Genomic DNA, 22,312 nt, shown 5'->3' on the forward strand with positions numbered 1-22,312 from the left:
TAGTATATTAATTTTATATGCTTTTGTCTTTTTAATTATTTTTATTTATTTATTTATTTATTTTTTTATTCTTAGGGGCCAAGCACTGAAGGTGCGTAGGCACCTATTGTAATTGTTGCCGTTCTTATTATTCTTCTTCTGTTTCCGCTCTGGAAGTCAATGGCATCCCATAGAACCGCTTGTGGGAAAGTTATGAAATTTGACACACAGATAGAGGCCAGTTTGAACTGTCCATAGCAAATTTGTAGTCTCTCAATCCCTCTAGCACCACCAGCTGTCCAAAGTTGCACTCACGTTTATGCTAATAACTTTTTAACCGTAAGGGCTAAAAAAAAAAAAAAAAAAAAATTATTCTTTTTTTCCTCAGATTCCTTGGCTCAAGACAATTCGATTGCCTATGACGTCATTTACTTCATGAAAATTTTTCCGCCATGTTGAGTTTTCTGTAAAACCTTCTTTTTGAACGCCTCCTAGGCCGTTACTCTGATTTTCACGAAAATTGAACCAGATCATCTTCAGACCATGCAGACAAAAAGTTATGGAATTCAAGTCGATTCTTCAAACCGAATTCAACAAAGTGCCTGCCAAAATGAACATGAGGCTATATCTCAGCAATGCTTTATCGTATTCAGACCAAACTTGTTACATGTCATCACAAGCATGATCTGAGGTGACATGCTGTGTTTTGGTGCAGTGCCACCTAGTGGTCTGGAGATAGGAAAATGCTATTTGCTTATAACTCCTGAACAGTTTGTCCAAAAAAATAAAATTTACAATTTGGTCTCATTAGATTCAGGGTGACATGCCGAGTTGAATGATATCCAATTTTCCCATATCGGCCATTTTGAATTTTGTACTAAAATGCTGTATTTTATAAACGCATTAGCGTCTTCGGCACCATGCCTTGACAGTACTTAAAAGGTTTTGGGGCAGCGTTACCTTCTGGTCAAAAGTTATAATGAAATTTACAAAAATGCTAATAACTTTTGACTATATTAACCTATTTTAATGAAACTGGTCTCAATAGATTCCTTGGGTCATGCCGAGAACATAATACCAATTTTGCCATGGTTGGCTGAACTTCCTGTCCGCCATTTTGTTTTACGTTAAAAACTTTTGAACCCCTCCTAGACCGTTTGTCCGATTTTCACCAAATTTGAGTCAGATAATGTCGATAGACAAAACCGTTTTCATATAGCGCAGCAATAAATTTGAGGCATGATGCCAAAATGACTCTTGAGGCTGTATCTCTGCACTGCTTTGCCCTATTGACACCAAACTTTGCATGTTTCGTTGTCACCTTACTCTGACCACACCACATCAGTTTGGTCACAGTGACACCTATTGGTCGACTGTGATAAACCTTTCAATCATATTTCTAATGACTGTATTTATGATTTTTTTTTTTAAGCCAATTTGCCTAAAATCATCTTAAAATGTCATTACTTGCTTGTTGTTGCAGCTGGTCTGACGCTCACAGCCATGTTGCCATGGCTTATTTGATCTTTGTGCTTGGCCCCGATAATTGCAGCTTGCAGCTATATTTATTATTTTTATTCGTTTTTTTATATATTTCTATGTATTGCTTTAAATTTGATTTCAGTTTTAGATTTATTCATTTAAGATAAAATATAAATATTATATGAAAAACCTAAATAAATAGGATAAACAATCTAAACTAAACTACTTACAGTCTTGTATTTAAAAAAAGTTTTCTAATGCTCACTGACATGACTCACCATTAATAAAAAGATTGGCGCAGGCACAGATGCTGTTTAGGCATGGGCGTATTTCAGGCCTCTCCTTGGGAACAGCTGGAACTCATGATATGAGCAATGTGTTGCGTTCTGAGCACAGAAGTTGGAGATGCTAGTTTTAAACTTAGAGGTCAGTATCTTTTCCAAACACTTTGAATTCACGGCCACTGGTAAACGGATCATAGCTAATAAAGGCTCATGATCCAGCTTCAGTGATCCGAGTTTGACTGGAGCTGTCGTTTAGTTCCTTGTGATCACAAATCGTTTAAGACCCTAGTGTTTACACTTTTTTACACCTGACATGGACGGAGACATTTGAGAATCTGAGGCTTTTTTTTTTTTTTTCACTTTCGCTTGCATTTTTTTGACCAAATCCTGCTCCAAGAATTGAGCCAGTAGTGAACATGTCCAACCATTTAAACAAATACAGCAATGTTTTCAATGTGTCACAGTGTTTATTATTTGCAAAGTCAACCTACGCATGGCTTATAGTTGCCGTTTCATAGAATTAAGTCGTCATTGAAAAAATTACACTTTAACACTTTGCTTATGTTTGTTTAAGTGTTTTTGGCTTGAATACAATCTGCTCTTCCTCTGTCATTCCCTTCTGGACCTTATTGACTTTGCTTTGTTTTGCTTCTAAGAAAAAAGATTAAATCACAAACCGAATGGCAGTTTTCACCAGCCTGAGAAAAGCAGAGTCGCTTGGCTTCTTCCCCCTCAGATCGGAGGCCTCTGAGCTTATGCTCTTCCCAGGAGTGTAAGACTGATGCGAACTGGACATCAACTCCATTGCTTAGTCGCCCTGATCACTTCACTGCGGCCAACTGGTTGGTTTCTCTTATGGGCAGTTACTGTGCCAGAGAGGTGATGGATGGCTTTAATGAGTGTGAGTGGCCCCTCGGAGAGCTCCCTCATCCTGGCCGAGGTGAACAGGGAGATTTGCGACTGCAAGATTCAGTCAATCTGACAGTGGAAAACATTCCTCTTACTCCCCACAGAGAGAGCGACATGGCGTGTTGCCACAAAGACAAGTCTGTGTGGTTTTGATATTAATCCTCTGGTTGTACACGCTCACGTTTACTCACATGTACACATGGGTCATTCCTGCTTTGCAATGCAACTTGAGCTCTCTATCTTTTTTCTTTATAAATGAATATGCCTTTAATGTTTTTTAAAGGAGTATTTTAATCAAATGTTTTTGTTTTTTTCCTGTGATGTTAAAGCTGAATTTTAAGCAGCCGTTACTCCAGTCTTTAGTGTCACATGATCCTTCAGAAATCATTCTAATATGCTGATTTGCTGCTTAAGAAAAATGTATTATCAATGTATTTTTGTGGAAACCATTTTATATCAGGATTCATTGATGTATAGAAAGTTCAAAAGAACAGCATTTATTTGAAATAGAAATCTTTTGTAACAGTATAAATGTCTTTACTGTCACTTTTGATCAATTTAAAGGAACACTTCACTTTTTTTGAAAATAGGCTAATTTTTCAACTCCCCTAGAGTTAAACAGTTGAGTTTTACCGTTTTCGAATCCATTCAGCCGATCTCCGGGTCTGGTGGTACCACTTTTAGCATAGCTTAGCATAGTTCATTGAATCTGATTAGAACGTTAGCATCTCGCTCAAAAATGACCAAAGAGTTTCGATATTTTTCCTATTTAAAACTTGACTCTTCTGTAGTTACATTGTGTACTAAGACCGACGGAAAATGAAAAGTTGCGATTTTCTAGGCCGATATGGCTAGGAACTATACTGTATTGCGCCTGTAACTACACGATGTAACTACAGAAGAGTCAAGTTTTAAATAGGAAAAATATCTAAACTCTTTGGTCATTTTTGTGCAAGATGCTAACGGTCTAATCAGATTCAATGAACTATGCTAAGCTATGCTAAAAGTGGTACCGCCAGACCCAGAGGTCGGCTGAATGGATTCGAAAACAGTAAAACTCAACTGTTTAACCCTAGGGGAGTTGGAAAATTAGCCTATTTTCAAAAAAAGTGGAGTGTTCCTTTAAAGGGGACCTATTATGCTCCTTTTTACAAGATGTAATATAAGTCTCTGGTGTCCCCAGGATGTGTCTGTGAAGCTCAAAATACCCCACAGATCATTTATTATAGCTTGTCAAATTTGCCCTATTTGGGTGTGAGCAAAAACACAGCATTTTTTTGTGTGTCCCTTAAATGCAAATGAGCTGCTGCTCCCGGCCCTCTTTCCAGAAGAGGGCAGAGCTTTAAAAACTTGCGCTTCAGTTGCTTAACAACAACAAAGCTGGAGAATCTCACGCAGCCAAAAAGACGATTGTCAGTAATGGTGTTCAGCCTTACATTGTTCAAACCGGAGTTGGACACTGATGGAACAACACAACAACACATTACTACAACAACTCTTCCTCTTCTCTAAAGCAGCCCAACATGGCTTCACCCCCTTTGTTGTAGTCCCTACCAGCTGTTTGTTGTAGTCCTTAAAAAGCGCTTTCTGTAAAAGAAAATATCTCCCTTTGCACTGAACTTTGAGCGTCATAACTTTGCAAATGTTATTTATGCTCTAACAGCAACATTACACACCTATAATCAAGGACCCCTTTAATGCATCCTTGCTGAATAAAATAATTTCTTTTGTAAAAAATCTTACTGACCCCAAACTTTTGAATGGTAGTGTATAACAATGGTAGTGTTGTTTTCCCACTATAAATGATGTCACTTCCTGGAGGAGGTTTAATATTTAATACAGAATATTATATCCAGGATAATGGATATTATATAATATATGGTGGAGGCTAGTTGGAATGACACATGAATGCACATATATGTAGAAAAGCACCTTTTATTGAAAAACACTTCCATTCACTTCATATAAAGATAGGTGGGTGATACAAGCTCAGACATGTATTCGGGATCACAGATCCACTTATGCAAATCTGCGTGGTAACGAGACACACTTGAGATGGCCTGCAGGCTTCTCTTGGCTCATTTAGAGCGGCCGGCGTGTGGACTGACAAGGCCTTGTTTCAGTCAGACAGCACGAGCGCTGCATAACAACAACGGCTGAGGTCACTGCTCCACACACTCTGTGTAACTTGAGGGTTTTAAATGTTTCTTCAAAGAATTCAGCCACAAGTGCCACTGATGTCTGTCATGAAAGACATTTCAGCCTCCTCAGAATGAAATGACGAATGCTTCTCCATTTCAAACGCATGCTAAAAAATCTCCAGATATAGCTTCAGGATCAGAAGCCCAGCTTTAATTCTACCTGTCTCTACCATTTCAGTCTTTGTCCCAGCAGGACCTTCAAAAGCTCCTGGATGTTCTGTGGCTCCATTGTGGAGCTGATGGGAAAGGACGATATAAGATGCTTCGATTTGGAACACTGTAGCACATCAGATACTACAAAAAGCCAAATGGTTGGAACGAGGAGGCAGCCAGCGGCTCAAGATTTCTACAGATCTCTCTGTTCTTGACTCCTTTGTGTGATTGTTCCTTTCATCTATGGCTTCCTGTGACACTAGAGGCTTGGTTATGAATATCACACGTGCACTTATGAGTGTTATGAACTCAAGACAGAAGAGATGTTGGATGTTGGTGGTGTGATTGTGAATATTTGATTCCTCCCCCCAGTTTTTCTCCTCATTCTTGTGGTTGGGTTTTGTGCCAGTGCCAAGCAGGGCATGTTCACTGCTGGTTTGATGATTGAGGACACAGGCATTTGAGTGTGAAACTGTCGCAGCGTGTTATGGCCTGAGGGTGCTGTTGTTTTTAGCTTTTGTCTGCGATTCATGGGAGTTCAGAACAGGGGCCTCATCCCAAAACCTGAAAAATGCCATCTTCACAGACAGTATAAGTATGTAGGAAGGCATTATCATGCGTATAAATTCAATGTTTGCAGAACATAAGATACTTTCACCTCGGTTTTTGATTTGCCAGTTCTTGCGGTGAGATGTTACTCCACTCTTCCACCAAGACGCTTGCAAGTTATTAAAAATGTCTGATGGGGCCACTTTAGACATTCTACAAACTATAAGGCTACATTCAGACCGTCAGTCCAAATCTGATTATTTGTTGGAATCTGATCTAAAATTATTGACTGTCCACATTGTGTATCGCAACTGTTCAGATCCGATTTGTGTGTCCATGCTGCTCTTTCGTTTTCCGGAATATCTGCATTGGTTTCTATGGCAGTAACGTTGCCTTGGTAGGTATACGCCAAAAACAACAACTGCAACATGGAGGCGTTTGCAATAATGAGGTTGTCTTGTTTACAACATGACATTGTGCAGCCGCGGCGCACTGGACTACTGCTGCTTCTGAGGCAGCGGCAGAAACGTAGGAGGCTGGTATGTCGGATTTATTCTGTGCTGTCATCTCCGCCGGTTTCAAAACATATCTACTTTGTTATTGGCATTTTCTGCTAGTCTGGCACTTTGCAACAACACGACCTTTAGGTTTCGGCAGCGACTTTCAGCATGTTTCCTATAACAACGTCTCACGTTTACGTTTTAAGGCAGGAACACACCAAGCCGACGCTGACGAACTAGTGGCGATGAAAGCAGACTGCGGGGTTGGCTCACGTCGGCAGCGTCTGGGTCCAAAGTTGGCCTGACACACCAAACTGATGCTTGACAGCCGACGGCCAAGTGGCACGTTCGTTCTGCGCTTGCGTAAGATGAAATACCTTTCCGTACCAGCAGGTGGCAGTAGCTGAACAGCCAATCAGAATGATCAGATGGTCCGACGGACCAACGAGCTCCGACGCCGATTCAACATGTTGAATCGGCTGAAAAAAAGCCGACGAGGACCAACTTCAGCTGACTGTGCAGAACACACTGAGAAAACTTAGTCGGCCGACAAACAAAGACTGCCCGACGGCCGACCGTCGGCTTGGTGTGTTCCTGCCTTTATGTGGCCTGAGAAAGTGAACTAAATCTGATTAGAGCATTCAGACTGAAACTTATGTAAAGAAATGCGATTTGAATAGGATTTCAAACCACATATGAATTTCATGTGCTTTTTTTTTTTTTTTTTTTTGCCGTTCACACTTGCCAAATTTGATTGGATTCCAATCGGATATGTACAAAAATCAGATTTGGACTGACGGTCTGAATGTAGCCTAAGTAACTTTTGCAACTGTCGAAATATAGCGTTATATATATATATATAAAGTGTTACAATAGTTACAGTTTATTAAAGCAATTTGAAAACTATATGAAATGAATTTTATTTTATTACCGATTTGTGTGTGTTTGTGTGTATTAGTACTGAGAACCAGAATGTTGTTTTTTTTTTTTTTTTTTTTTTAATTGAATACATTGCAATGCATACATTTTAGCTTTGAGACTGGAGACTCTTTAGTAATGCAGACAAAATCTAAAATTCTCCAGCGAACTTGTGAGTGAATTGTGTGCACACTTTGGGCCCTGCATGCCAACAAAACCCTGCAGATCTAACAAGCAGAGAGCAAGCAGGACCCGAGTTGCCAAGCGCCTTTTTCTGGCTGCTAATTAGCTCTTCACTAGGCTTCCCGTGAATCTCCACCGGACCACTGTCATAACATGGCCTTGTTAGTTCCCGGTGATGGTTTATCTGTGGCATTTATATGGTTCTCATAATTGAAAAAAGAAGGGGTCTCAGCATGTGGCTTTTTCAGGGGTGAGGAGACTGTGTTGTGTAAGCAGTGTCCTGTAGGTGTATAGTGTCTGTACAGCACATTAATGGGTGGCTGACTATGTAGACTCCTTCTATAAATTGATAGTCATGTGAGAGTCTGTTTGTGTTTCCTTTGTTTGATATTGGCAAATAATAGAGTAGTCATACCTGAAGATATGCTAGAAGGTGTTGAAGTGGTAAGGTGCTTCCAGTTGGCTGTTCCGTGGATGAATAATAGACTCGTGATCATGCAGTGTTTGCACAAATTTTGGTGAGTTGTTTGAGCTCAGCCTTTGTTTGCTATAGTCGTCTTTGCATGTAGTTTGAAATATTGTTCGGGTTGTAAATCAAGAAGATGCAGTCAGCTGGAAATATGGTTGTGGTTACCTTTCTGATGCTGATTTACTTCAATATAACTAATATTCCTCTTTTCTTCAAACTAAACATTCTCTGCTTTAGATAAAACTGTGTTAATAGACCTAAGGCAGTGTCGACACTATATTTAATGTGACACGAATGAAAATGAGGCTGCAGAGTCCTTCAAAATGTCATACTGTGGTGTACCTACAGTAGTGGTCGATCATGCAATCCCTATAAGAAAGCAACAGGGTTGTGTTCCCACAGCTTTCCTAATGCAATTTTTTTGTGAAATAAATATTTTTTAACATTCAACTGCTGTACAAACAAAAATATAGCGGGCCACTCCTGCAATGACTTTGGCAGTGGAGTGACAATGTGCAAGTGGTAATCTGCTACTGGGCAAACATTACTTCATTAATATTCATGAGCCAAGCTAATAAGGTTTTCAATGTACCCGTCTCACTTTTCAGATCACTCCTACGCCCCTGGTCCGAATAAATGTGGCATCTACTCCGACTAAGTCTGTATACCTCCATTCCACACTCCCACTCCCTGACATTTTAGCCTGTCTGGGGAGATATCACCTTCCTCCATCACTAGTGTAATTTAGTCAAGAGGATGAGAGCAGAACTATTGTAAGTCAAATAAAAAGAGTTAGTTCAATAATAAAAAGGATAAGTGCAGTTGAAAATCAGGGGTATCTTCGAGGCTTTTGTACAAGAATAGACCAGCACTATGGTATTGCGTCATGGATTCTTTCTGTGTCCATGCCTGACCCCCTCCACCTTGATGAGAATGGCTCTAATGCCTTGATGATGAGGCACAAAAGGAGCTATTGTATCCCGTGGCTCCCATGGGCAGCCTGGCTGGTACAGCGACTGGAACTTGGTGCGGTTTAGTGGGAGACAGAGGGTGGCACCCTAGAGATATGACACAGCTCGCTAACGCTACCTGACAGCGTAGCCACAAAGAGCGCCTTGTTCTGCCAGCAAAGACCAAGGCTGATATAGAGAATGAGTGTTAATGTGTGAGAATGTCACTAAAACAACAATGGCTACATCCATGTATGAGGACACACAACGGTGTTCCCATGAGGAATCATCAGCCGTATCTGGGGTAAAGGCTTTTGGCACACAGTGTTCGTATAGCTAAATTTGTATGAATTGCAGGCATGCAGAATTTTGCTAGGGAACATGGAGCACATTCCTGCGTGCTACTGTACAATACTTGATGAAGGATGAAGCAAAGCTATTGTGGCCTGACCTAAATTCCTCTCGTTTTACAACGTCCAAAGAATTACACAGTGTAGCTCTTGGACCTTGTCGTACAACTTAATTTGAAAACCATTGCTAGCTTTGAAAGCCTTCCCCACATAAAGAGCCATTGTTTTGCATACTTTTTATTTATGAGTGAACACAACTTATACTTTTTGTGCTCGATAATAGTTTATACAACAAATGCCTTTAGAATACTATATTTAAAATGTCCCTCGCAGATTTCAGTACAGATTGTGTCTATGTGTCCTGTAGCTGAAAAAGCTAACAACACCAGTCAGAATTGATGGCATCTTTCTGCCATCTTTAGTTTTTCTGTTCAGGTTTTCTGACACATCTTTGGAGGATATGTCTTTCTGAAAAAGGCTGGATTGGTTTAATTCAGGCTAGAAGAAGTTAACAAGTTGGCTAACATTGCTTATAGTATCTATAACATGTCTACTCTATGCCAAAACCTATGCAGTTGCCTACATAGTCAGAATTTTAAGGCATCATATGCACGCTTGTGACACGAAGGCTACTTAATTATGCTACCTCATTTTGGCTAATGTTTTGGCTCAAGCATCCTTTGTGGAGAAAGCAATTCCATAATGCATTGTGACAAGGTCAGTCGGAGAAAATAACTCCAGATTGTGGGTGAAGCGAGAGAAATGTTGATGTAAATAAACTTATTTTCTTCGATATTTAAAAATATTGAATTTTGTAAAATATTTCTTAATATTCTTAAGAAAAATATATCATTAAAGGGTTAGTTCACCCAAAAATGAAAATAATGTCATTTATTACTCACCCTCATGTCGTTCCACAACCGTAAGACCTTCGTTCATCTTCGGAACACAAATTAAGATCCGATGAAAAGAATGAAAGAATGAAATCCGATGGCTCCGTGAGGCCTACATAGGGAGCAATGACATTTCCTCTCTCAAGATCCATAAAGGTACTAAAAACATATTTAAATCAGTTCATGTGAGTACAGTGGTTCAATATTAATATTATAAAGCGAAGAGAATATTTTTGGTGCGCCAAAAAAACAAAGTAACGACTTCATGAAGCAGCGTTTTGAAATCGGCCATCACTATATAAGTCGTTATTTTGTTTTTTTGGCGCACTGAGCCATTGGATTTCAACAAAAATATCTTAATTTGTGTTCCGAAGATTAACGAAGGTCTTACGGGTGTGGAACAGCATGAGGGTGAGTAATAAATGACATTATTTTCATTTTTGGGTGAACTAACCCTTTAAATATCACAAATATTTCAGAAGAATTACATTTTTTTTTTTTTTTTTTTTTATGTTGCTGTAATATAATCATAAAAATATTATTAGTAGTAAAATATGTCAGTAATTGTGTTTTTGTTAGCGTTATAACAGTGGTTTTCAACAAGAGGCCCGGGGCCCACTAAGGGGCCTCAGTAAACTTCAAACAAAAACTTCCAAAAAGTCCTAAAATTGTTTACATTTAGTTATAATGGCATAATTAAAATGCTAAAAAACTAAAAAACAAACAAACAAACAAACAAAAAATAAATATGTACAACATTAAACTGAAATATCACCATATTTTTTGCATTTGTAACAGAATACCAGAGGTACATATTAGCTTAGATAGGAGGGCCTTCAAATATTGTCCCGAACAAAGTGGGGCCTTTGAATCAAAAGGTTTTGATCAAGCATTCTAAAATATTTTTTTATTACTACAATTCATAATGTGATTCATTTGCTTCACTGCCTTGTTATTTACAACCTCTTGTGTGATACTGACCACATTCCCAATGTGTTTCATGCTCTTGAGCTGCTGATTATTTCCAGGTGTGGGTATAGCTAGAGCCGGTGATGTCAGTGTAAGTGGTCTCACAATATGACTCACAGAGCCTCCCTAGCGGTCCCAACTGGCCTCATTCAGTATAGATCAGCACTTCATACTGCAGCTCAATACGCACCCATGCTGGACCAAGATGCTCCCTAATGAACAGCAGCAGTAAATCATGTTTTACACTATTGGAAATGAGCGCTGTGTAAAGTGAGTGGAGAATGAAAAAGACATACGCACTGTAATGTCTTGCTAAACAGCCATAGAGGTGGAATTAATACCACAACTCTAAATAAAAATGATGGGCCTCTTGAGCACATTTAGATTGGAGCAAATTAGTATGCGTCGAAGCCGACCAATGAAATGAGGCTAATCTGCAATCACAGTGGGCCATCCATTTCATTCCCTGTGAGAGAGAATTGCTCGGGGAGAGACTTGTTTTGATTACCTTGCATTTGAAATTAGCTGGTGATATCACAACATGTTTGTATTTATTCTGTCTCGAGGCACAAACGGCGTTTCTCTCAAGGCCACATCAAGTACTCGTCTTTTCAGTTTGATTGGAACATTGAATTTACTGTGAAGTTCATGTTCATTTCAGTATTTGGTTTGTCCCTCTTTTTGCTTTAATGAAAGCAGCATTAAAACTGCATGAACTCCAAGCTTAGGTAAAACCTGATCATGTTCTCCAGCATGATTTGCGATGATCTTCTTGAGCTTCAATGGAAGCAAGAACATCTGATCATTTGTACAAGGAGTTTTAATGCTGCTTTCTTTAAAGCAAAAAAAGAGGGACAAACCAAATACTAAGTCATGCTGAAATGAACACGAACTTGACCGTGACCAGTGAAAACGTTGAACTACTTAAGAATAAATGTGTCATTGTTGTGCCCTGCAAACTTTTAGACTGTAAAAGCATATGCTGATTCCAGATGTCAGAACAATGTAAAGGTGTAACTCCTGAAAGATTTGACCCTTTTGAAGTAGCATGAGGGGCTCTTTTACCTGTAATTATATGCCAGAGTGATCAGAGAGGTCTGTGAGGACAGCCAAGCGGGTTCAGCAGCTGCGGGGTATTAAACAATGCTTATTGATGCAGCAGCCATGTGACTGGCACAGTTTCAAAGCACATCCTCCCCACCCAGAGATCATCAGCTGCGTAATACCAACAGCTGGAGACTGGAGCTGCTCAAAGAGGCGTCGCTTTCTTGCCCTCCCTCCCATATTTTAGTCGCCAAGGGAAACTTGGCTCCGACTCTCTCATTCTCTAATTCGGAGGGTCGTCTCCTCCCCTCCTTCCTCCAGGATGGCTTGCACCGCCTCCACACTTCCTTGAACTCCGCCTGAACTCCTGGCACTTTGGCTGCAAGAGCAAAGCAATAGAACCTGCATTGTTTTGTTAACGCTCATCATGCATTCACACATCTGGATGCTCATGGAGGGAAGCCAGTAAAGATTTTTTCTTTTTTTCTTTTTTTGTATTGCTAGAAACAGCTGGACCTCCTGCTGCACATCTCAAGCTTGTCATTTAATCATGAGGAAGACTGGGACAGTTTCCAGAGTTTAGAATGATTTAGTCATATTCACCTCATTTGAAGCTGACAATGTTTCACTTTTGTTTGTGACCCACACAGCTGTTGGTAATGAGCGAATCTCATTATCAAATAATCACAAGATTGACAAATTTCTATATCATAATATGAATCCTTGTATTTAGAATACATGTATATCATTCTACAAGGTTCTGTAATGTAGTTTGAATTCTCTTGCTATTTTTGTTGTGAAATATATATATGTATATGTGTGTGTGTATGTGTGTATATATATATATATGTGTGTGTGTGTGTGTGTTTTGGAGAATAAATTAGTCTTATTTATGGTCTTTCATCAATAACTTTCGAGTGATTTTCAGTTGATGTCAACCCCTTCACTCCAATCTGTCAAAACTGCTGCATTGCCAATTAAAATTTTACATTCATTGATCTATTTTTTATGTTTTGCAAACATAAACATCTAGTTTTCTTCATTGTATTATTGTATTATATTTTGTTATATTATAAAATAAAAAAAAATAAAAAAATAAAATCAAGTAATAATAATAAACATATATCCTGTATCAGTCGGAATACAGTATGTCACAGTATAGGTATAAAATGGCTTGCAAATGCATTCAAACTACCCAAATTTACCCTGATTCAATCTCTCTCTACAGGTAAGGTGTTGAACACAGATCTGCGTCACTACCTCAGCCTGCAGTTCCAGAAAGGCTCTTTGGACCACAAGCTCCAGCAGGTGATCAGAGATAACCTGTACCTGCGCACTATTCCCTGTGAGTATCCCAAACATTCACATGTCTGATCCCCTCTGATCCTCAGATCTCATTAAATGTGTTAGTGCAGGTCACACTGAGATGATTCTGCCATGACACCGGCTCCTCAGACAATAATTATGGTGTCAGTAACACGTCTTCAGTCCGTAATTTCATGGGTATGATGGGTACTGTGAGCGCTTTAGGCAGGTTGTATTACAGTCAGCACTTTAGCTGTGTTTGAAATTGCTCCCTGTTCCCCATATAGTGCACCATGTGGCATTCACTATATACCATGGATGAAATTATTACAGGCAATCAATCTTCCAGGTTCTTCAGTCAAGCATGGTTTAGTGATGACATTGAGCAGTGCTGCAATTCTAATGATCTGTTAAGCATTATATAGTCCGTCCATCCATCCATCCTGAAAATGATATATGTACAACAAAACAGTTTTATTCAGTATTTTATTTTGTACTTTAACAGATTGTGTATTACACATCTTGACATGTTAACCATTCTAAAGCCACACGGATATAGTAAAAAATAAAAGTACCCAGAAGACATGCAGTATGCATCTTCATTGCTTGAAGGGTTAGTTCACCCAAAAATGACATTTCTGTCATTAATTACTCACCCTCATGTCGTTCCACACCTGTAAGACCTTCATTCATCTTCAGCACACAAATTAAGATATTTTTGCTGAAATCCAAGAGGTTTTTTTCCCATAGAAAGCAAAGTAATTACCACATTCAAGGCCCAGAAAGACATCATTAAAAGTCAACGTGACTACAGTGGTTCAACCTTAATGTTATGAAGTGACGAGAATACTTTTTGTGTGCAAAAACAAAACAAAAATAACAATTCCTCTTTACCCTGTTAATCTCCTACGCAGTTTACGTTGAAGACAAATTGCAGAGCTTCCATGTTCTACGTTAAGGTTGAACCACTGTAGTCACACTGACTATTTTAACAATGTCTTTACTGCTTTTCTGGACCTTGAATGTGGTCATTTCATTGCTTTCTATGGGAGATAAAAAAAATTCTTGGATTTCATCAAAAATATCTTAATTTGTGTTCCGAAGATAAATGAAGGTCTTACGGGTTTGGAACGACATGAGGGTGAGTAATTAATGACAGAAATTTTATTTTTGGGTGAACTAACCCTTTAAATACACATTTCACCACTAAATTTATTTCAATGAGTGTTGCATGGTTTTTATTTGCAAAATAGCCAGTACATGCCATTAATGGTGTTGTATAAATTTGGCCTTATATTTATCACCATGTTATTGCTTTAAAAGTTGAAATTAGTGTTATTTTATTTTTCAATTACTTTTTAATTTCCAGTTTTCCAGTATGTTTTTGACATTTTTATTAGCTTTAGTTTTTTTAATGTCTATATAAGTTAAACTAAATGAAAATAATAAATCTTGACTTGGCAACTAGCTGAAATAAGTTTTATTTTATTCAACTTAATGTACACTTTATTTCAAGTAATGAAAATGTTTTTTTATTTTTATGGTTTTGTTTTAGTTAAATATAATAACCCTGGGTGAAATCAGTCATTTTATTAGCTGTATTAAAGCAGATATCTGCGAGCAATCCTATATTTGTTGAAACACCCTGTTTCCAACTTTATTTGGTGGATCCACCAAACAAAGTAGGAAACAGGGTGTTTCAACCCACACATAGCACTTTAGTCATTTTCAGCTCAATATAAATGGAGGTCTAATCTAAAACAGCTTAAGAACTCTGAAGTGCTGCTGCCAAGAGCTTGTTTGTACGCAGTAATTTCATCTAAAGGGAATATTGAAAGAGTGAGTAGACTCAGCATGTGTTTTCCATAGTTATCCACCTGCTAGAATAGACTCTTCACCCAGCCCTGGTGTACATATACTGCAGCTGAGAGTCTTCAGTCGATAACGATACAGAGGAACGATATCGTTGGAATCACTTTCAGAACGATTTTTTTCTAGCTGATGAATGAGAAAAAACATTGATAGCCAATCAGAACCCACCTGAGTTTAATGAGCTCGATTATTTAAAGTGGACGACGACATAACTGCAGCTCGCACTCATAATAAACAGAAGGATATCGTCCATTGGTGTGGACGCTAATATTGTTATAGTTGTCCTTATAGTTATCATTCTTGGTGTAAACGGGTATTTAATCCTGATTCCTGCCACTTGCCTGCTATAACAAGCAGATGCCGGAGGCCACTGATGCCTGCTTGATGACAATTTATTCCTTCTCTCCCTCTCTCCCTATTTCTCTTGTGCCAATTTTAGTTTCCATACTTCCAATGTCTGTACTGTTTGAGCTAATGTCACATAATCATGATCGATTAAACTTGTTAGGTAATGCAGAATTACTTGCCAGTATTGGCTCAGTAATTTCTTGGCAACGTTTTTCAGATACAGACCGTCTGGAACAGAACAATGATTTTTCTTTTCCCTTAAAAACATCAATGGCAACGAACCAGTACATAATCGCGAAATGTGTTTTGATCTTGTACAGAATATGTGGTCTGGCCACAAACCAGTGAATTAGTGAAACATATGCCTTAATTACTCGCACATCTTTAATTAGGGCTTTTTTTCTCTTGGGCTGTGGTGTAATCTTTTAATTAGTGCTGTTGGCTAAGGCACTTATCACTATTAATATAGCTCATACTTAGGGTTAGATATTTCAAAAAACGCTTAACGCGAAGTAAGGAATAGACCCAAAAATTTCAATTCTGTCATTTAATCACCCTCATGTCGTTCCAAACCTGCTTGACTTTTTTTCTTTTATGAAAGAAAAAAGAAGATGCTTTGAAAATGTCTCTGTGTTTTTCTCCATATTGAAAGTCAAATTTTATGGACAAAAAGTTGAAATTCTTTTCAGAATATCTTTTCTTGAGCACCACAGACAAAAGAATATCCAGAGCCATGGAGACTAGAATATCACACACTTGGGGTGGGATTTTATGACTTTAAGCCTATTGTATCATATTTGATACACACATTTCTAATCCCTCTAAATTATGAACGTGATCACAACTTTGCTGAAAAACTTGACACAATCTACTACATGCCCTCTGTCGTCTGATTGATAGTTTGATTCATTTAATTTTTAGCAAGTAAAATGTCCACCTTCAGGTGTTTGCTGTTAAATCTTTAATGATTTTTATAAAGTAAACATACAGTAGGTATGCCCATTATCGCCGCATGAGACCGTGGCGTTAAATACAGTCCAGTCACCCAGTCATGTGACACTCGTTCACCAAATCACCACCAGGTGGCGCAAAGGGTAATCTCCACATGGTGCGGTTGACTTCTACTCACAAAAACGAGCTGTGATACGTCCACTCCAGAACTTGTGAAAATCTGTGGTTATAGCGCCACGTAGTGGTCAAGGGAAGAAATGCATTTCCCGCTGCAGCTGTGGCGATACCCGCTGCGACAAAAAAACACATTCTGGTTGAGTACCATCTGTAAGAATAACTTTGATGTTGTTAATATTTCAAGATGAACACTTACTGGACTGAAGCAACTTAGGTTTACTTGATTATCCATATATCATCTCTTAGAAAAACATGCTAAAATGTATCAAATATGATACACCGGGCTTGAGCCAACGCTTAGTTGTACATCTCTCAATCACTTTATTAAATTGAATTACATGTTTTGCCCCATAATTAAAACTGCAGAGCTTTGATCATGAAACTAAGCATTTAAATATCATCTTAAGACATATTATTGTATATAGAATAGAATGACAGCTTATATTTATCATTGATTTACATTACAAGCCATCAAAATTTCATCTAATTTTTAGTCATATAAATATCAACAACTGCCCCAAATTGCATCTGAATAAAATGTAGGGGTTTTTTTTCTTCCTCGAGTGTGAGCTTCATATTCTCCTATATCATGCTATAAGCCTGATAAATCATATATGAAATCTTTTTCTTTCTCCGCTTCGCGTCATGCCTAAAAACGCCCTTCAGCCGTGACTTATTCATGATACAGCACAGCCTCTCGTATCTTATTGCTTTTATAAAACGGTTACCATACAATACAAATATTAAAACCAAAAAATATATGTATCAATGCAACTTTCATGAAGTAAAATCTCTAAAAGCCTTCCTTCCGCCGGAAAAAAATAGTCCCTGACCGTGAACAGCAACAGTTACATTTTCACGCCATTAGATGGCGGCAAAGACTGTCTAAAGACTGAATTTTTGTGAACACGAAACAAGACGCAACTGACAAATGCTTTGACTAGCGGTGTCAGTCACGGGAAAACCCCTTAACTGTTAAAAGGACAAGATAATACATAGGACTGACCTGAAGGAAAATGCTAAATCTGAATGCAGATAATAAACTCGCTCAATCGATCTCTTTCTCACAGTACTCTTCTACATAATACAGTAAGCTTCAATGAACAATATCAACTGAGAACAAACAGTTTACGTTGCTAAGAGTTGTTGCTAAGGGTGTTGTGTAGTGATACACAGAACCGTTGGGTGAAGTGGTCATAGCTGTGTTTTATCGTGAATAAATCACAGCTATTGACCAATCCGAATCAAGAACAGGAACTAACCGTTTTATAAAGAGCAACAACCCGCCTTTGCACCAGCAAACACTACCATTTTCACAGTATTTTCAGTAAATGTAAAAATCCTACTGTAATTTGGTCTCTGTCTGTTGATTTAGAGATTCGCACTGTTTTCATTACATGAGTCCAGCATCTGGCATGTGGCTCTCTGTGATTTGGGATTTTAATGGACACCAGGCCTGAGCAGATGTTTCGTTTGCTGTGGCTCAACATTGCATGAGACACAATGTCAGTGTGTGGGCCGACCTGGAATCTCTAATGTCATTCATCCATTGTCCTTGTTACAGGGTGTTCAGACCCATGCCTCAACACACAGTCCTCCATTCACACTTTTCCATCCAGTATAATCATAAGCATCAGGGCTGAGAGCCAAATGATGGACAGGTCTAATTATATTTAATAGCACCGGTAGTAGCAGTAATGTCAGAATGAACTGTCATGGTTCATCTTCCAGGCTTCAGTCAAGTAAAATAATCAAATAATGATTTAATTGTAAGTTATTAATCACAGTAAAGGTGAAGGACATTGAGGAGCAGTATTGTCATTTAATTGCAGTCAATGTTCAATAATACATTGCTAAATTTTATTTGAAAATCATTTACTCACTATATGTTGTTCCAAGCCTGTATGACTTTATTTCTTGGGGAACACAAACACTCTCACTCTCTCACTCTCTCACTCTCTCTCTCTCTCTCTCTCTCTCTCTCTCTCTCTCTCTCTCTCTCTCTCACACTCTCTCTCTCTCTCTCTCCCTGTTCTTCAAAATATATTATCTTGTGTTCTATAGAAGAAAGGAAGTCGTACAGGTTTGAGGGTGAGTAAAAGATAACAGAATTTATATTTTTGGGTGAACTGTCACTTTAAGGCAGTGGTATATTACCCATAATTCCTGTGCCTAGCCCTAGACAGTTTCTGTTAAAAGGTTATTTCAGCTAAATATAAAAATTCTGGCATTATTTACTCACCTTTGTGCCATTTCAAATCCCTTTAAGCTTTTTATTCTGTATAACAAAAATTTTATATTTTGAAGAATTGGATTATTGAATCAGTGAGTTGAAATAGGGAACCAAATTAGTCTGAATAAATCCTTCAGTCAGATTTATGAAGGGATCAACTGTTTCATTGAAAAGAACCAGTTCAAAAGAAAGATTCGTTCACTGATCCGGTTCTTTCACTGACTCAACGACCTGGTCATATCTCAACTTGATACTTTATATAGCTCACTGAAGAAGATTATCAATGATTATTCTATCATAAGACTTTTTTGATGTTATTTTTAGTGCTTGCTTAACAGAAATGGTCACTGCTATAGAAAAGAGCAGATTCATAAATCGATTTATTCATGAAGTACTGACTTGCACTGTCATACCATTTACTCATCTGGAAACTTCTGGAATGGAACTGTTGCGCATGTCTCACTGGACACGGGGGCAGAAAAGTCATTAAAACCATGTCCTTCGAAAAAAAGCGGGAAAGAAGAACGCCTGGAGTCCAAATTGCCACATAATCCTTGAAGCTCGGCTGAAGCCTCCATCTCCCTCCCTCCCCCTGCTGGCATTAATATCCGTTATGGCTCGACGGTAACCCCTCTCTGCCTCATCCGCAGATATAAAAAAAAAAAGGAATGCAGAAATAAAAACGTGCCCTAGGTGGTCAATCTTAAAGGATTGCTTTTTCACGCTTGTGGAGATTTAAGACTTTTCCAGAGCTTGTTAAGGGATCTCACAGATGACCATGAGCACGTAATGAGGTGTGAATATAATTCATCCCACTTTTGATGTCACAAAATAAACACCTCATTCTGTATTGCAAATATTAGTCTTCTGTATGATATAAAAATACTTTTGCTTTCAGAATTCATATTTATAATGTGAAAAGTGACTAAAAATGCTTCAAAACAGTCTTTGAACAGCAAGAATTGTTTTAAGAGAGGGCCAGGCAGGGTCAGTCTTTTCTTTGTAGGCATTTGTGATGTTCTGAAGTGTGCGGGGTTGTGCAGCAGCATGCTGGGGTGGATGGTAAGGTGCTTAAGCAGCTGGCGGTGTTTCATGTGGCTTGTGCAAACTGCAGAGCTAATTGTTTGTTTATCCTCCTCCACCACAGAAACTGGCATCTGGGCTCTCGCCCCACAATAGCAGCTGTGTGACTGTCAGGTTTGAGAAACTTTAGTGATGAAGCAAGCAGAGTGTAAACTATACTTATGATCGAAAAAGAGACACTACAGCAGAATATCTGGATGCAGATTCTTCATTATGTTCTGTCTTGCACAGAGGACAACAATAAAGGTTAACAAAGTTAGCCATGTTGTTAATGATATTCTGTTTACAGAGAGTTTCTGTTTGCATGAGGTTGGAGATCAACACTCAAAATAAACTGAAAGAATTATGATGTCTGTTTATTTTCTTTATATTATTTTAGTGATTTAATACAGATTTTAATGTAGGTTTTAGTCATCTTTTTCAGCTTTGTTTGCCAAGTGATGTTAAAAATATGGGAATGATTTAACTTCCAAATGTTTTTGTATTGTGAGGTGAAACTCAGATTACTTCTTTTTTTATTATTATTATTTTCTTTCATTTAAATACTGTTAAGATTTTTTTTTAGGTTTGGAATTAGACAGATATTTTGTTATTTTGCATCTTGATTGAAAATTTTATGCAAAAATGAAAAATTCTTAACACATTCTTGAGAACGTCTTATTTCATCTCAAGCATGCTGTTCACTGACTTTGTAACCAACTACACTAATCATTTAAAAAAAAAAAAAAAAAACCTTTATCAGAGGCAAAATACTTAGCTGTGATAGAAATGACACCCATCATAATTTGTGTAAAAATCTATGTAAATTTCCATATAATAAATATCAAAACCAGGGCCAGATTTACCTCATATTGTGACATAGGCAAAATAAATTTTTAAGGGTTTTACCATTAGAGTTTTAAAAAATATCTGTAATAATTTCTGCAATCATTTGTTCTGTGTGCCTTTGGCAGGTACCACGAGGCAGCCTCGCGAAGGGGAGGTTCCAGGAGTGGACTATAATTTCATCAGCGTGGGGGAGTTTCGTGTGCTGGAGGAGAGCGGGCTGCTACTGGAGAGTGGAACCTATGATGGTACGAAACTATGTAGGAGCACTGAGAGTCAAGGGTCATTTCTTGTGGGCATGTTATATAGATACTTGATGAGAGCACAATCTAGTATTTGCAGAAGGAACTACTAGTGTTTGCAAGATGCATGAATCTGAGAAAGAGTAATGCATTCTGCTACTAGCAGCATGCGTCTTGTTTTCTATCAGCTGTGCATGGGAAACACATAACACCAATGTTAAGGATATAAAAAGACATACAACCAATCACAATTCATTATGCTAGAGCTGCAAAGCTTAATGTAAATGAGGGGTGAGTCGGGTGACCTAATGTGAAGTGCAAGACAGTGAAGTTCAAGTGTTGGATTTCAAAAAGCCTACTAGTAACCAGCAGCTCAGAAACATTCCATAAAGGGATAGTTCACTCAGATATGAATATTTGGTCATCATTTGCTCACCCGCATGGCGTTCTAAACCTGTATGACTTTCTTTCTTCTGTGGAACACAAAAGAAGATATTCTAAGATATTCTTAAGCCGCGTTTCCACTGCAATTACTCAGAACAATTTGTCCCAGGAACTTTTTTCCCCCAGACCTGTTGCTGTCTGTGTTTCCATTGCGTTCTAAAGTACCGTGAAGATTAGGACTGACGTAGGACTGTGCACAACTTCAGAAATCCAGTTCCCGCTGGATTTCATCCTCAACATTTAAGCTTAATAAAGCCTGAACCATGTCGACGGTCCACCTGTCATATTTTTTAAACTCTTGTTGATTCGAATAGCAAACAACTCTTACTGCACGCATTGCAACAGACTTATAAAATTGGTGGTTGAAATAAAATGCAGCGTGAACTCAACCAATCAGCATTTTCAGCACCAAAATCCCACCCCCAAAAGTTCCTGAACTTTGAAAAAGTACTACCTCATGAGCAAGGACTTTCTGAGGGGGAAATTTTTGCCCAGAACTTCATTTAGATCCTGGTTCCTGCGGTCGAAACATACCGAGTACCACCCCAAAGTCCCTAGTTCCTGGAGAAAGTTCCTGCGGTGGAAACGCAGCTTTAGTGTTTTTTTTTTTTTTTTTTTGTCCATACAATGAAAGTCAACGGGGTCCACTATTGTTTTGGACCCCATTGATCTTCAATATATGGAAAAACAGTTCAAAAGGATCTTCTTTTGTGTTTCACAAAGGAAAGAAAGCTGTGTAGGTTTGGACTGAAATTAGGGTAAATAAATCATGACAGAACATTCATTTTTGGGTGAACTATCCTTTAAGGCTAAAAATTACAATTACAAAACAAAGTTTGATGGAGACTATATGTCGTTCTAGCTGAATTAAATGCATATGAAAAAGAAGAAAGTGGAATTTCAGTACAAGCTCTGTAACTAGGTCATAGTTGATGCTGAACATTGTTTTCCTTCACTCTTGAAGTATTGCTCTCTAATTCTGTAGATTACCATAGCAAA

General features: G+C 38.3%; 1 protein-coding gene across 3 annotated transcripts in view; it reads left to right on the forward strand.

Moving 5' to 3' along the window:
- The window catches only part of magi3a (membrane associated guanylate kinase, WW and PDZ domain containing 3a), a 164,028-nt gene that overhangs the window by 81,597 nt on the left and 60,119 nt on the right, over nucleotides 1-22,312 (forward strand). For all 3 annotated transcript variants that reach the window (XM_051879902.1, XM_051879901.1, XM_051879900.1), the window contains 2 exons: nucleotides 13,062-13,178; nucleotides 20,756-20,875. In XM_051879902.1, the coding sequence (XP_051735862.1) occupies nucleotides 13,062-13,178; nucleotides 20,756-20,875 (237 nt within the window). The remainder of the gene's footprint in view (nucleotides 1-13,061; nucleotides 13,179-20,755; nucleotides 20,876-22,312) is intronic.

The sequence above is a fragment of the Ctenopharyngodon idella genome, chromosome 22 (genome assembly GCF_019924925.1).
Source record: "Ctenopharyngodon idella isolate HZGC_01 chromosome 22, HZGC01, whole genome shotgun sequence".
NCBI lineage: Eukaryota > Metazoa > Chordata > Actinopteri > Cypriniformes > Xenocyprididae > Ctenopharyngodon > Ctenopharyngodon idella.